Consider the following 11,646-nt stretch of genomic DNA (forward strand, 5'->3'; position numbering starts at 1 on the left):
GATTTGTTTAATTCCCAATCCAAAAAATTTCTACGTAGTCTGGCATACAACTCTATTTTCTCCTTCACAGTAATTGAAGTAACGTTAAATAAGCATCTTGTATCCAGAAAGAGTGACATTTATACGTTTAAGGTGCAAGGACAAGTCGTTGAGCCTTCACAACCCATACCAAGGTTATAATACCCCGGTGTATAGTGATTTCCCATAGAATGATTAAAATAACTAGGTGACGGATACATGGGAATTTGATATGGAAAATGTGGTGGATTTTGGAAATTTGATGAATGATTGGAATTTGGTAAATTTGGGTAATTTGGAATTGGAAATGGATAATTTGGCAAATTTGGATAATTTTGGTGGTTTTGATTTTGTGAAGCGGATGAATTTTCTATATTTGGACTATTTAACATATTTCTAAAACGACTAAGATTCTCATCTATAATGATAAAATACTGAAATTTATAAAATTATGTAAAGAGATTGAAAATAATGAATAAGGGAGTAGGAGAGATAATGGAGTAGAAGATTGTGAGGTGAAATAAAAAAATTACCTTGTGTATTTATAGGAAGTAAAATAAATTATCCGTTACTAAAATATAGCCGTTGTAAAAAAAGGCCATTGTAAAATGATTGGTTCCAAAAATGACCATTGTAAAATGTTTCAAAAAATGACCAAGTCAAATGCTGTCTCATTTTGGCTATTTGGATGTTTGCTAGTATTGTAATGCCGTTTGGATCCCATAACATCTTCCATGACACGCATCATCAATATTGTACGTGTCATCTAATCAGTATTGTGCGTGTAATCTCCATGACACGGTCATAACATTTTCCATGACACGTATCATCAATATTGTACGTGTCATCTAATCAGTATTGTACGTGTAATCTCCATGACACGGTCTCCCAACCGTGTCATGGAGCGGTGTATCACTCGTTTAAGGTGACATTTATACGTTGTGACAGGTTTCTAACCTAATGCATAATGAGCGACTATGCAAATGCCAATTGCTTTGAACCAAGTAAGTTTGTGAGGAATTTGAGAGCATGCTAAGCATGTGAAAGCAGAACACTCTTGATGATTTCATTTCTTCCCAATTAATTTCAGGGAATAATTTCATTTCTTCCCTGAATTTTCCCTGACCAACACTCTTGATGATTTACAATTCACAAATTAACTCTTGATATACAGTAACTTCATTAACTTAACTTGAGGAGACAAATTGGTTTTGAGTGGAGGTCATCCCTCACTGGGTCACAATCTGCCTCAAAACTATAACCATAAACCCCAGAATAATAATAATCATCATCATCATCCATCCTTTGCATGGCTACTGGCATTCTGGAAAAGGCATGTAATGTGATTCGGAAATCCCATGTTGATTTACTCGCATAATTTGATGAATTATGACTAATTGAGAGGAACTGGTTATTACTTCATCATTGCATTAAGTTTTGTTTATGTTGAATTAATAGTAAACAGTCAATTTCTGGAGATGCTGTGACAAAGGTTAATTGAACTTTGTCAAATTTAATGTGTTTTTTTAATTGATCTCATTGTATTTTTTAATTCATTTTTTTACATAAATATTTTTCTCAATATGCTCATTTTGATAGGACATTGTTTGTCGACTTTATTAAGTTTATCACGGAAATTGTAGCTGCGTGATTTATTTTAGTCTCGTGACCTGCGCTATCAAGTCCAATTTCTATTTGGCTTGCAATTGAAATCATTCAAGAGTAAGAAAAAAAAACTGCTAAACTAATCAAAGCTCAAGCCAACAAATATTCAAGTTCATAAACTCTCTATTCCTCACTTCATAAGCAGAAATTGGTACGGCCAGCCAATCAACCTTGCTAAATTGATCATTGCCATACCAATGTACAATGCAGGGTCTCTTTTCATTAGTTGTCTCATGCCGATTTAATCCATTCAGACTTCTTCATTAAATCAAATTAGCTTCCTGAAAATGAAATCAAAAGGGTTATCTGCCCACTTCGATAACAAGATATGCAAGTAATGTTGGAAACAAAACCAAAAGTGACAAAATATAATTTAAACGTTTAGTACCCAAACAAATGTGCATAAATATAGCAACAAATCAAAGTCAAGAAACAAAAGTTTAGCCCATTATGGAGTTCAATATAATATAATCAAAGTTTAAATTGTATAACGGGTGCCCATAGAACACTCGTTAAAATATATTTCAAGTGTTATATTTTTTAAAATATAATATTAATTAGAGAAAGTAAATAAATATAAAAGAGGGTAGGTAAGATTAAATAAGGAAAGTATGTAAATACAAGAGAGGATAATAATTGTTACTATGTGTATATATATGATATGTTAAGTGAATATTAAGTAAGGCACCCGTTAGTAAAACCCAAGTTTAAATTCTGCAAATATTCAAATCAAATTTTTGTACTTATATTTTTTATCTTTGCGAGGATTTTGGTTCCTTTGACACTTGTATAGGCATTCCTTTCTCCATCTTCACAATAACGAGGAAAGCTTACCAAATTTACATGTGTTAGAAAATGTCTGCATGTGTTGAATTTTCAAAACAGGGAACTTTTAAATTAAGAATTGTGTTATCTTGTGGCCATTAAGACTTGTAAATCATACCAAACTTACCGTATAAAAATACATCCTAACAATTATTACTCTACCTTATTTCTATAAATTTTCTTTATTTAACTTTACATTTCTAAGATATTTACATGTGAACTTCATCTTAACAATGAATGCCTAATGGACACTTATTAGATAAGACCCTAAATTAAAGACCACTTCATTTACTTTAGCATCATGCCATGTTCAATTACCCCATATTTTATAGGTCGAAGACTCTAAATCTAAAAGCTGCAAATTATGGATATATACATTATGAATTAAAGAATAGCCCAAAATAACATTGGTTCCACCTTTCATCAAATTCTAGTATTTGATATTGATTAACAATAATAGCGAGTACTAATTTTCGAATCCACCAGAGTTGTAAATCTCTCATAGCAGGAAGAAAACAAGGCTTAAGGTTTCAATTAAAAAATCGATACCTAGATTTAGGACAAGAAATAAAGTTTCTTAAGCATTGCAATACATCAGATCGTTGTGAAAAGAGAATTTGCTCAAGAATGACGCACCGACGTAAACTTCTACTTAAATTTCTTTTTCTTCGCCTTCCAAACAAGAAGCACCACCAGCAGCGTGCATTATGTGATTTTCTCAAGTGATAATACGAGTCGACACAAAGAACAATTAATTAACAAGTGCTGATTATACACTTTAATTTAAGCACGTCTCCAGAAACACTGAATTATGTGTAGTTACACCAAGAAGGAGACTAGAGTAACCCACATACTGATATATGAATTCGTCAAGAAAAGGAAACTGATGTCAGCTGCCTTTGGATCCTTGTTTCTGAGTTGATTTTTCTAACAGGTTCTTGTCATACTATTAGAAGAAATTATTGCAACGTTATTCCTGCGGATCCGATACCCCGCCTATAAAATGCGAGTTCTACTTGTAATTCCTACCACCAAAAAGCGAAAAAAAATACTAGAATTTCAAACAAGAAAATGGATTTGGCTAGAAATATTGGTGATCATACTGGTGAGCTTTTTCAAGCACAAGCTCACATATGGAGCCATCTATTCAACTTCATAAATTCCATGTCCCTCAAATGTGCAATTCAATTAGGCATTCCAGACGTTATTCACAAACATGGCCAGCCGATGACCCTTGATCAATTGATCGATGCTCTTCCCATCAAGAATGCAAAAGCCACTTTCGTCTATCGTCTAATGCAGATTTTGATCCACTCAGGCTTCTTCATTGAAGCAAAGATTCCTGGAAATGAGAATGATAATCAAAAGGGTTATCTGCTCACTCCTGCTTCTGAACTCCTTTTAAAGAGTAACCCGTTTAGTGTGACACCGTTTTTACTAGCCATGCTCGATCCCACCTTGACTGATCCATGGCACCATCTCAGCCAGTGGTTTCAGAACAGTGATGAAACCCCATTTTATACTTGCCATGGGAGGTCACTTTATGATTTTGCAAGCCATGAGCCGCGGCTTAATCAATTCTTTAACAAAGCAATGGCTAGTGATGCGAGGCTGGTTAGTAGCGTGGTGACCAAAGATTGTAAGCATGTTTTTGAGGGTTTGAATTCATTGGTAGATGTTGGAGGTGGAACTGGAACCCTTGCTAAGGCAATTGCTGATGCTTTCCCTAGCCTGAAATGCACTGTGCTTGATCTTCCTCATGTTGTTGATGGCTTGGAGAGTAGTAAGAACTTGGCCTATGTTGGAGGTAACATGTTTGAAGCCATTCCTCCTGCAAATGCTGTTTTAATGAAGGTATGAAATCGACGTTGCACGTTTTCTAGTTGACAATTTATTTTATAGTAGTTTTATTTAGATTTTTATCCTTATTGCCTGAGATCATAAGATTAAAAGTCACCAATCATAAGAAGTGTCAACTTCAAAAGTAAGATTGAGTAGTAGAAATTGAGGCTACGCTTAATCTAAGAACTGCATCACGTAGAGGGGAAAAAAAAAAAGAACAAAGTTTTAAACGTCAAATTGATGGCATGTGTTTGGTACTATAAGAGAATAATTTTGTTTTTGCTTTTTGACGCAAAAAGCTTTAGATGGGGTGTAATGTTTCTAACAAATATTTTCTTTCATTGTGATACAATTTGCAATCAAGCAGTGGATATTGATTGATTGGAGCGATGATGAGTGTGTACAAATACTAAAAAATTGTAAAGAAGCAATTCCTAGCAAGGAAAAAGGAGGCAAAATGATAATTGTTGAAATGTTCTGCAAAAGCCAGCAGAAAGGGGATGATGATCATGAGGCGATTGAGACCCAACTGTTCTTTGATATGCTAGTGATGGTTCTACTCAAAGGAAGGCAAAGAAATGAGAAAGATTGGGCGAAACTTTTCACGGAGGCAGGCTTCAGTGACTATAAGATAACTGCAGTATTGGGATTGAGATCTATCATTGAGGTTTATTATTATTAGTTAATATGCTTTTTGAAAATGTTGTTTGTGCTAAAGAGTGATGAATCTTTAGTCAGGATGTTCAGAATAAGTTTTATGGCTTTGGAGTGTTTGTTTTACTCATTTATTGGCAATAGACAAATTGCCAAAGTCCAGTCTTGAAGCTGAACGTGGGCGTCTGATCAACTTGGTTCGTGCTTGTATCTTGAACCAGATTTACTCGCGAAGTTCACCGGATTTTCTGGCAATTGGGCATTGAATGAGAAGAGAAAAATTACAGCCGCTTGTAGGATCCTTACTAGTAAAAATAAATGCCATTTCCTCAGTTGAAGGGCACCAAAGCTCAAGTGAAAGATAGGAAATGAACAAGTTCAATTGTTGAGTGAGTGTTTGAGCAGATATCTCAAGAGTGAGGCACTGATATATTAGAGCAACTATTCTCAAGAGTGAGGCTCAATTATTAGTGTCCAATATAAATTTATTTTGTGTGTTGTTATTAAATATATTTTGAGTGTAATAAAATTGTTCGTTTGCCTCCTTTATATAAAGGATTTAATCCATTGATTTGGTATTAAACCCCACCACAATCCAACACTGGAATGTGTCCAAATCCCAGCCTGGACTACACAGCAAGCACATTATGTATAAATGGTGTGGAGTTGAGGTAGCTAAGGACAATAACTGTTTCCGACATTGTTGAAGTAGATGCATCGCTTCCACTTTAAATTCAGCGATTACAGCTGAATGTAAGTTGAAGAAACAACGGATAAACATGAGGGACAAAGAACTGAAAAAGATTTTCAGTTCTTAACTTGCCTAACTTGTACAACACTTTCTAAACAAAATGTAACTCAATGTAAATTACTTATTCAATTTTGAAACGCTGACATTGTAGATCCATATATGTTTGTAATTTCTAAGTTATGTGACATGCTTTTGGCTGCACATTATCAAAATTTGCCTTGTTGAGAAAATCTTTCCCATACATCATTTGGGACGGTGGCACCTGACAACTGTCCCAGCCCATTCTCCACAAATACACCTTTCTGGATTAAGATTGGACGCCTACCTGTTATACCCAAAAGGGAAAACAAAATCGACACGAAAAGATGGATTTGGGTAGAAATGGTTATGCTAATGAGCTACTTCAAGCTCAAGCTCACATATGGAATCACATATTCAACTTCATTAACTCCATGTCCCTCAAATGTGCAATTCAATTCGGCATACCAGCATGGTTCAAAGACACGGTCGCGGTCGCGGTTGCGGTCCGAAACGTTCCACATCGGTCTCGGTGAGACGCCAATTTTAAAGTATTTAATATTCTAAAAATTGTTAATAATATAAAAAAGTATGCTAAATAAAAATAATTAAAAAATAGCAAAAGAAACGGCCAAGTCAATCCGTCGCGGTGTGACTCGGCTGATTTCTCGTTTTGACTCGGGATAACTCGGAGTGACTCGACCGAGTCAATCTGTCACGGTGACGACTCGGCCAATTTCTCGGCGAGTCAAGTATTTCGGTATCGTTTCGTCACGGTATCGTATCGATAGGGGCCGAGACGGTGACGACTCGGCCGAGTCGTCTCGGTCTCGGCCAAGACTTCGAACCATGCATACCAGACATTATTCACAAGCAGGGTAAGCCAATGACCCTGGATGAACTCCAATGCTCTTCCAATTGGCAATGCAAAAGCGCCCCTTTGTCTGTCGCCTGATGAGGATTCTAATCCGGTCAGGCTTCTTCATCGAGGCAAAAATTAGTCAGCACGATGAAGAGGAAGGTTATATGCTCACTACTTCATCTAAACCTTTATTAAAAGATGAGCCTTTTAGCGTGACACCATGCTTGATCCTACCTTGATGGATCCATGGTACCATCTTAGCCACTGGTTGCAAAACAACAGTGATGTGAATCCCTTCAAGACTTGCCACATCAGAAGCTTAATAATTTTTTTAATGAAGGAATGGCTAGCGATTCTAGGCTAGTTGGCAGTATTCTGATCAGGGAATGCAAGGATGTTTTTTCAGGGTTTAATTCTTTGGTGGATGTTGGAGGTGGAACTTTGGCTAAGGAAATTGCTGATGCTTTTCTTGACTTGAACTGTATTGTTCCCGATCGATCTTCCTCATGTGGTTGATGGCTTGGTAGCGAATAACAAGAGTTTAGCCTTTGCTGGAGGAAATATGTTTGTAGCTATTCCTCCTGCAGATGATGTTATAATGAAGGTAAGATCACCTTTCCAAGAAGATGCAACAGATCCATATTCACCTTTTTGTTGTTACTAGTAATAGTTTACGTGCTTTGCACGTGATTGTAATATCTTAAAATATATTATTTTTCAGATACTAAAATTTTTTATGAAACTTTGATCATCAACATCATAATATAGTATTTTTATGTTATTTATTTTTTAAGCTAGTTACTTTTAAAAATTTTATTAAATGAAAAGAGACAGAAAATATTTCAATATAGTTGACATATCCTTACGATTGAATTCGAAATCATGAACCAAACACTTTTTGATTTATAACTTGAACTCTAACATATCAAATATTGATAATATCATGTTTTACCAAAATTATTGTATATTCATGACTCTATTGCATATAAACCACAATCATCACAATTTTTTATAAATGAAGAATATAATTAAGTTAGAAAAATAAACATAAATGTAATTTGAATTCTTTGTATTATGTTAATTCTATTTTTGTCAATAATGGAGTATAAATGATCCATCACGTAAAATTTTATTGGCTTGTATATTCTAACAATTGAAATTTTATAGATAGAGATAGTTGGAGTTCTTCTATTTTCCTTTTCTTTTATTCATGCTTTTAGCACAATCCAATGCGAAGCAAGAGCAACAAGTCTACTTTTTTCATATAAGCACAATAGTTTTAGTTTTAATATTAGTTTTTTTATGATCATGAAATTGGAATGAGAATTGTGGCTAATTAATAATTTTAATATTAATTTTTTGTCTATTGCAGTGTTTTAGTTTTTAATTGCCAACTTTGAATCCATAAGTGCTGTCATTATTATCAATTTGTTGGAATGCATTAAATCTGTTTAATTACAATTGTCACCATAAATGAAATTTACTTAATTTTAAAGTTTTTCATTTCATAACCGCTTCCTCTATTCACTAATATTGCAATACAATAAATATATGTAATCATTAGAAAAATAAGGGTATTTTGGATATCACCAACAACAATTTGGATATCATTTTAATTTTATCATTCTTCATTTTATATTTACTCTTATTATAATTCTTAGTTTATCATTGGAGATGGTTTCTGACTTGACAGGTTGTCGAAGTCTACATAACAATAAAATTAAACCTAATTGCCAGTTAAAATGACCAAAACCCAATTCCAAGTACTGGAGCAGGGACTCTAGGTGTGCAATGGGTTACTTGATTCACCATATTCCCGAAGAGTTTGCTTGATCCGATATACCCGAATGGGATGGTTATTTTTTTTCACAAATAATTATGAATTTGTAGACAGACCAGGTAGGGTCGTATCCTCAGGGATTGGGTATATTTGTCTCTTAAGAAATCCAAGGTAACACAAGGGGTGATTTTGTAGGAACGACGACAATCAAATAAATTCAAATAAGGAAATAAAAATAAATAACTAACTAGAAATTATACCACAATTCACTGAACTTAGAATAATAATAATTAAAGGCCAAAATCAATTAAAACAAGGAAACAATTAAAAATAAAATAAAGTAGACAACTAAAAACCAAATGGCAATTCACTAAAATCAAGATAATATTAATTAAAGATCTAGCCAAGAAATAACTTCAGCAATGGTTCACCTAATTGATCATCGATGCAAAGGCAATTCCAATTATTTACTGATAAATAGGTTATAACTGTCAAACAAGCGATGACAGTCAACCCCCTCTTACTGTGTCGGCGATCAAGGTACGCCCGTTAATCACTGTTCTAATTAGGAAAACAATCCTAGGTACGCCCGTAAGATTTAATTCCCCAATTGCCTTACGTATTAGAGGAGCCCTATTCTAACCAAATAACGCACTACCAGGGTTATTTCAGATTAGCCCGCATATCCCCCTGATACAAATCTAATCGTGCCAGTTGTCACTAATTTAAGGTAATTAAACAATTACAAATTTAATACCCTAATTGACAATAGATTACCAAATTAACTAATTATCCGGATCCAAAACAATCAATTAATTAAATAACCATAAGCATAGCAATCAAGGAATATGCGAATACCAATAAAAAAAGGAAAAGATTAAATTAAATCGATCTCACAATTTTCTCGGCGAACCAAAGCCTCCGTTGTTTCCTGACTAGATTGGAGAAATTAGTTCATGTTTGGTGAACTAAGTCCACTGGAAATTTTAGCAAAAGTCACGGCCATTGTCTGCATTTCAGGAAGTCGCAATTCGTCGAACAATTAGAAAACAAATGAAAGTCCCAGGTAACAATTGAATCTCTTTATTGTTCCCAGCATCCGTAGAGCGAAGCCACTCAAAAAGTACAAGGCGAAAAAGTCAAAGAAGAAAGCCTCCAATCTCCTGACATGCGTGGAGACAAAAGCTACAATGAACTACAAAGAAAAGTCAAGAACCGGAGCTCAGATCTCCTGCCATGCGCCCCAGTTCCTAATCCAAAATTTAAAAGGGAATAACAAAATTCTAAGCTAAGCTCGCCGCCCCTTCTTTTGCACAATTTTCTCTTTTATCCTCATGCTCCGTGCGGCAGCTCCAGGCAGAAGAACACTTTAGTCAAAATGACCGAAAAGGGCTCGTGTCCCTTTTTCCAAAAATGCCCTTGCAAGCCTTCTATTTAATTTCTTTCTCGATGACTGTCAAAATAGCAGTAATTGTGGTAGTTTTGATCTACTCCCTGAAATAAGTGCAAATTAAGAAAAATGAGTATAATCCAGCAATTAATCCATATCAAGTCAGGTAATAGGGGAAATTAATAATAAAATAAATGAATAAATTGCAACCTATCAATTCCCCCCACACCTAAACCATACTTGTCCTCAAGCATAAGAATAGTAAACATATACCAAAATTTGATAATGGCCATTGCTCTTTCTACCAAATTGCCAAGACACCAAGAAAATCATAAATCAAGCATCAGTGATAAAACTCCAAAGAACATCACCCCGGTTAGCTTTTAAACTACAAACTCCTTCAATTTCCAAATTAGCTAATCTAAGAAAAAGGAATGGCGCATAACATTTATCAGCAAACAATCCAAATATTAACCAAAGCCTCCATATTCAGTCCATAAATCGGCAAGCTGACCTCTAACATACTACAAACCTGCACTTTTCTATTTTTTTTTTCCTCATTTTCTCTTTTTTTTTTTGTCAATAATAATAACAATAACACGAAACGACTTAGTCTCTAGCCGTTGGAGTCTTTTAACGCGAATTCCAACATTTTTAGATGAAGGAGCCCGATTACTCACCTCCTACCGCTATACGACTACGTACTCATAGAAAGTACTACTTTTCGACGCGAGAATCGACACTTTTAGGTGCAGATCCCCGGTTACTCAGTAGTAACTAATAGCGGAGTACAGTCAAGCTTATTCACAGCCAAACAACGCAAAAACGCGAAATAACAACACTAACAACCAAGCATAGGAGCAGCTCGCCTCATTATTGCCAAACATGGAGAACTGGAATCAATATTGGACCAGTTCACATTAAAACGCCAACAGTCATTCCCTATGCCTAGAAAAGTTAACAAAGAAATCAAGAGAGTCAAGCAGTCCGATATTCACCAAGGAGATATCTTGGATCCAACCACATTAACTCGATACACATTTATTTTAAAAAAACTTGGCAAAAGTAGCATTAGAGGCAATAATCCAGCAAATTTTGGCATTCACATGATAGCTCATCACTAGAAAGAAAGAAAATGACTGAATGGAAATAAACAAAGAACAAACTAAAAGTTAAGGAAGCACCTAAAAACTAAAATTTACTAAAAACTAAAACACTGGCACCTCATTAGAAACCCCCCCACACCTATAGGACACATTGTCCTCAATGTGACAAATAACCAACAAAAGTGGGTGAGAGGACAGCAAAACTTCCCTGAAATCCGGTCAAAGTGGTGGGCGAGGCGGAAATGGAGGAGGAAACCCCGCATGATGCAAGAATTGCGCCAAATTCTGCCCTATGCCAGCTACATTGAGGTCGACGTTGAGCATTCGAGCCTCCAAATTCTGAACCTGCTCCCAGAGTTGTTGCCATTCAGGAGTCCCAGGTGGCGGAGGTGGTGGGGCGGAGGTAGACGGTCCAGCAGTGTCCTCGGCCGACCTAGGGAATGAAGAGGGCCCCGCCTGTGTCAAAGGCCGCGTACCCGGAGCTCGAACTGGTCCCAGAGGGGTAAACTAGTGGAAACCATTGGGCAGGCGCTCGACGACTCCCATTTTCTCTAAGCAGTCCACGTCCAGGAGCTCCATCTCGAAAGCCAAATGTAAGTCGTGGTCCTCCAGATTAAGAACTCCCAACTGCGTCGCCAAGTGGGTGATGTAGGACCCAAGAATCAGAGGTTTGATCTTCTTGGTCAAAACAGTCTTGAACTGTGCCGCCAACCAACACCCCAAGTTGACCTTGAT

General features: G+C 35.9%; 2 protein-coding genes across 2 annotated transcripts; both read left to right on the forward strand.

The window, feature by feature from the left end:
* Positions 1-3,579: 3,579 nt before the first annotated feature.
* Positions 3,580-5,032, forward strand: LOC113766658 (trans-resveratrol di-O-methyltransferase-like). The gene is made up of 2 exons (XM_027310827.1): positions 3,580-4,362; positions 4,718-5,032. Exons 1-2 carry the CDS (start codon positions 3,580-3,582, stop codon positions 5,030-5,032), a joined length of 1,098 nt encoding a protein of 365 aa, XP_027166628.1.
* A 1,945-nt stretch (positions 5,033-6,977) lies between these two features.
* LOC113766659 (trans-resveratrol di-O-methyltransferase-like) lies at positions 6,978-11,422 on the forward strand. Its single transcript, XM_027310828.1, has 4 exons — positions 6,978-7,116; positions 7,163-7,239; positions 9,406-9,481; positions 11,283-11,422. Exons 1-4 carry the CDS (start codon positions 6,978-6,980, stop codon positions 11,420-11,422), a joined length of 432 nt encoding a protein of 143 aa, XP_027166629.1.
* The last annotated feature ends 224 nt before the right edge of the window (positions 11,423-11,646 follow it).

Source organism: Coffea eugenioides, chromosome 3 (genome assembly GCF_003713205.1).
Source record: "Coffea eugenioides isolate CCC68of chromosome 3, Ceug_1.0, whole genome shotgun sequence".
Lineage (NCBI taxonomy): Eukaryota > Viridiplantae > Streptophyta > Magnoliopsida > Gentianales > Rubiaceae > Coffea > Coffea eugenioides.

Coding starts and splice junctions, on each gene's coding strand:
- LOC113766658 (XM_027310827.1), top strand. CDS start 3,580: ATGGATTTGGCTAGAAATATTGGTGATCATACTGGTGAGCTTTTTCAA. Junction 4,363..4,717: donor CAAATGCTGTTTTAATGAAG/GTATGAAATCGA, acceptor GCAATCAAGCAG/TGGATATTGATTGATTGGAG.
- LOC113766659 (XM_027310828.1), top strand. CDS start 6,978: ATGGCTAGCGATTCTAGGCTAGTTGGCAGTATTCTGATCAGGGAATGC. Junction 7,117..7,162: donor TGCTTTTCTTGACTTGAACT/GTATTGTTCCCG, acceptor ATGGCTTGGTAG/CGAATAACAAGAGTTTAGCC. Junction 7,240..9,405: donor CAGATGATGTTATAATGAAG/GTAAGATCACCT, acceptor TGGAAATTTTAG/CAAAAGTCACGGCCATTGTC.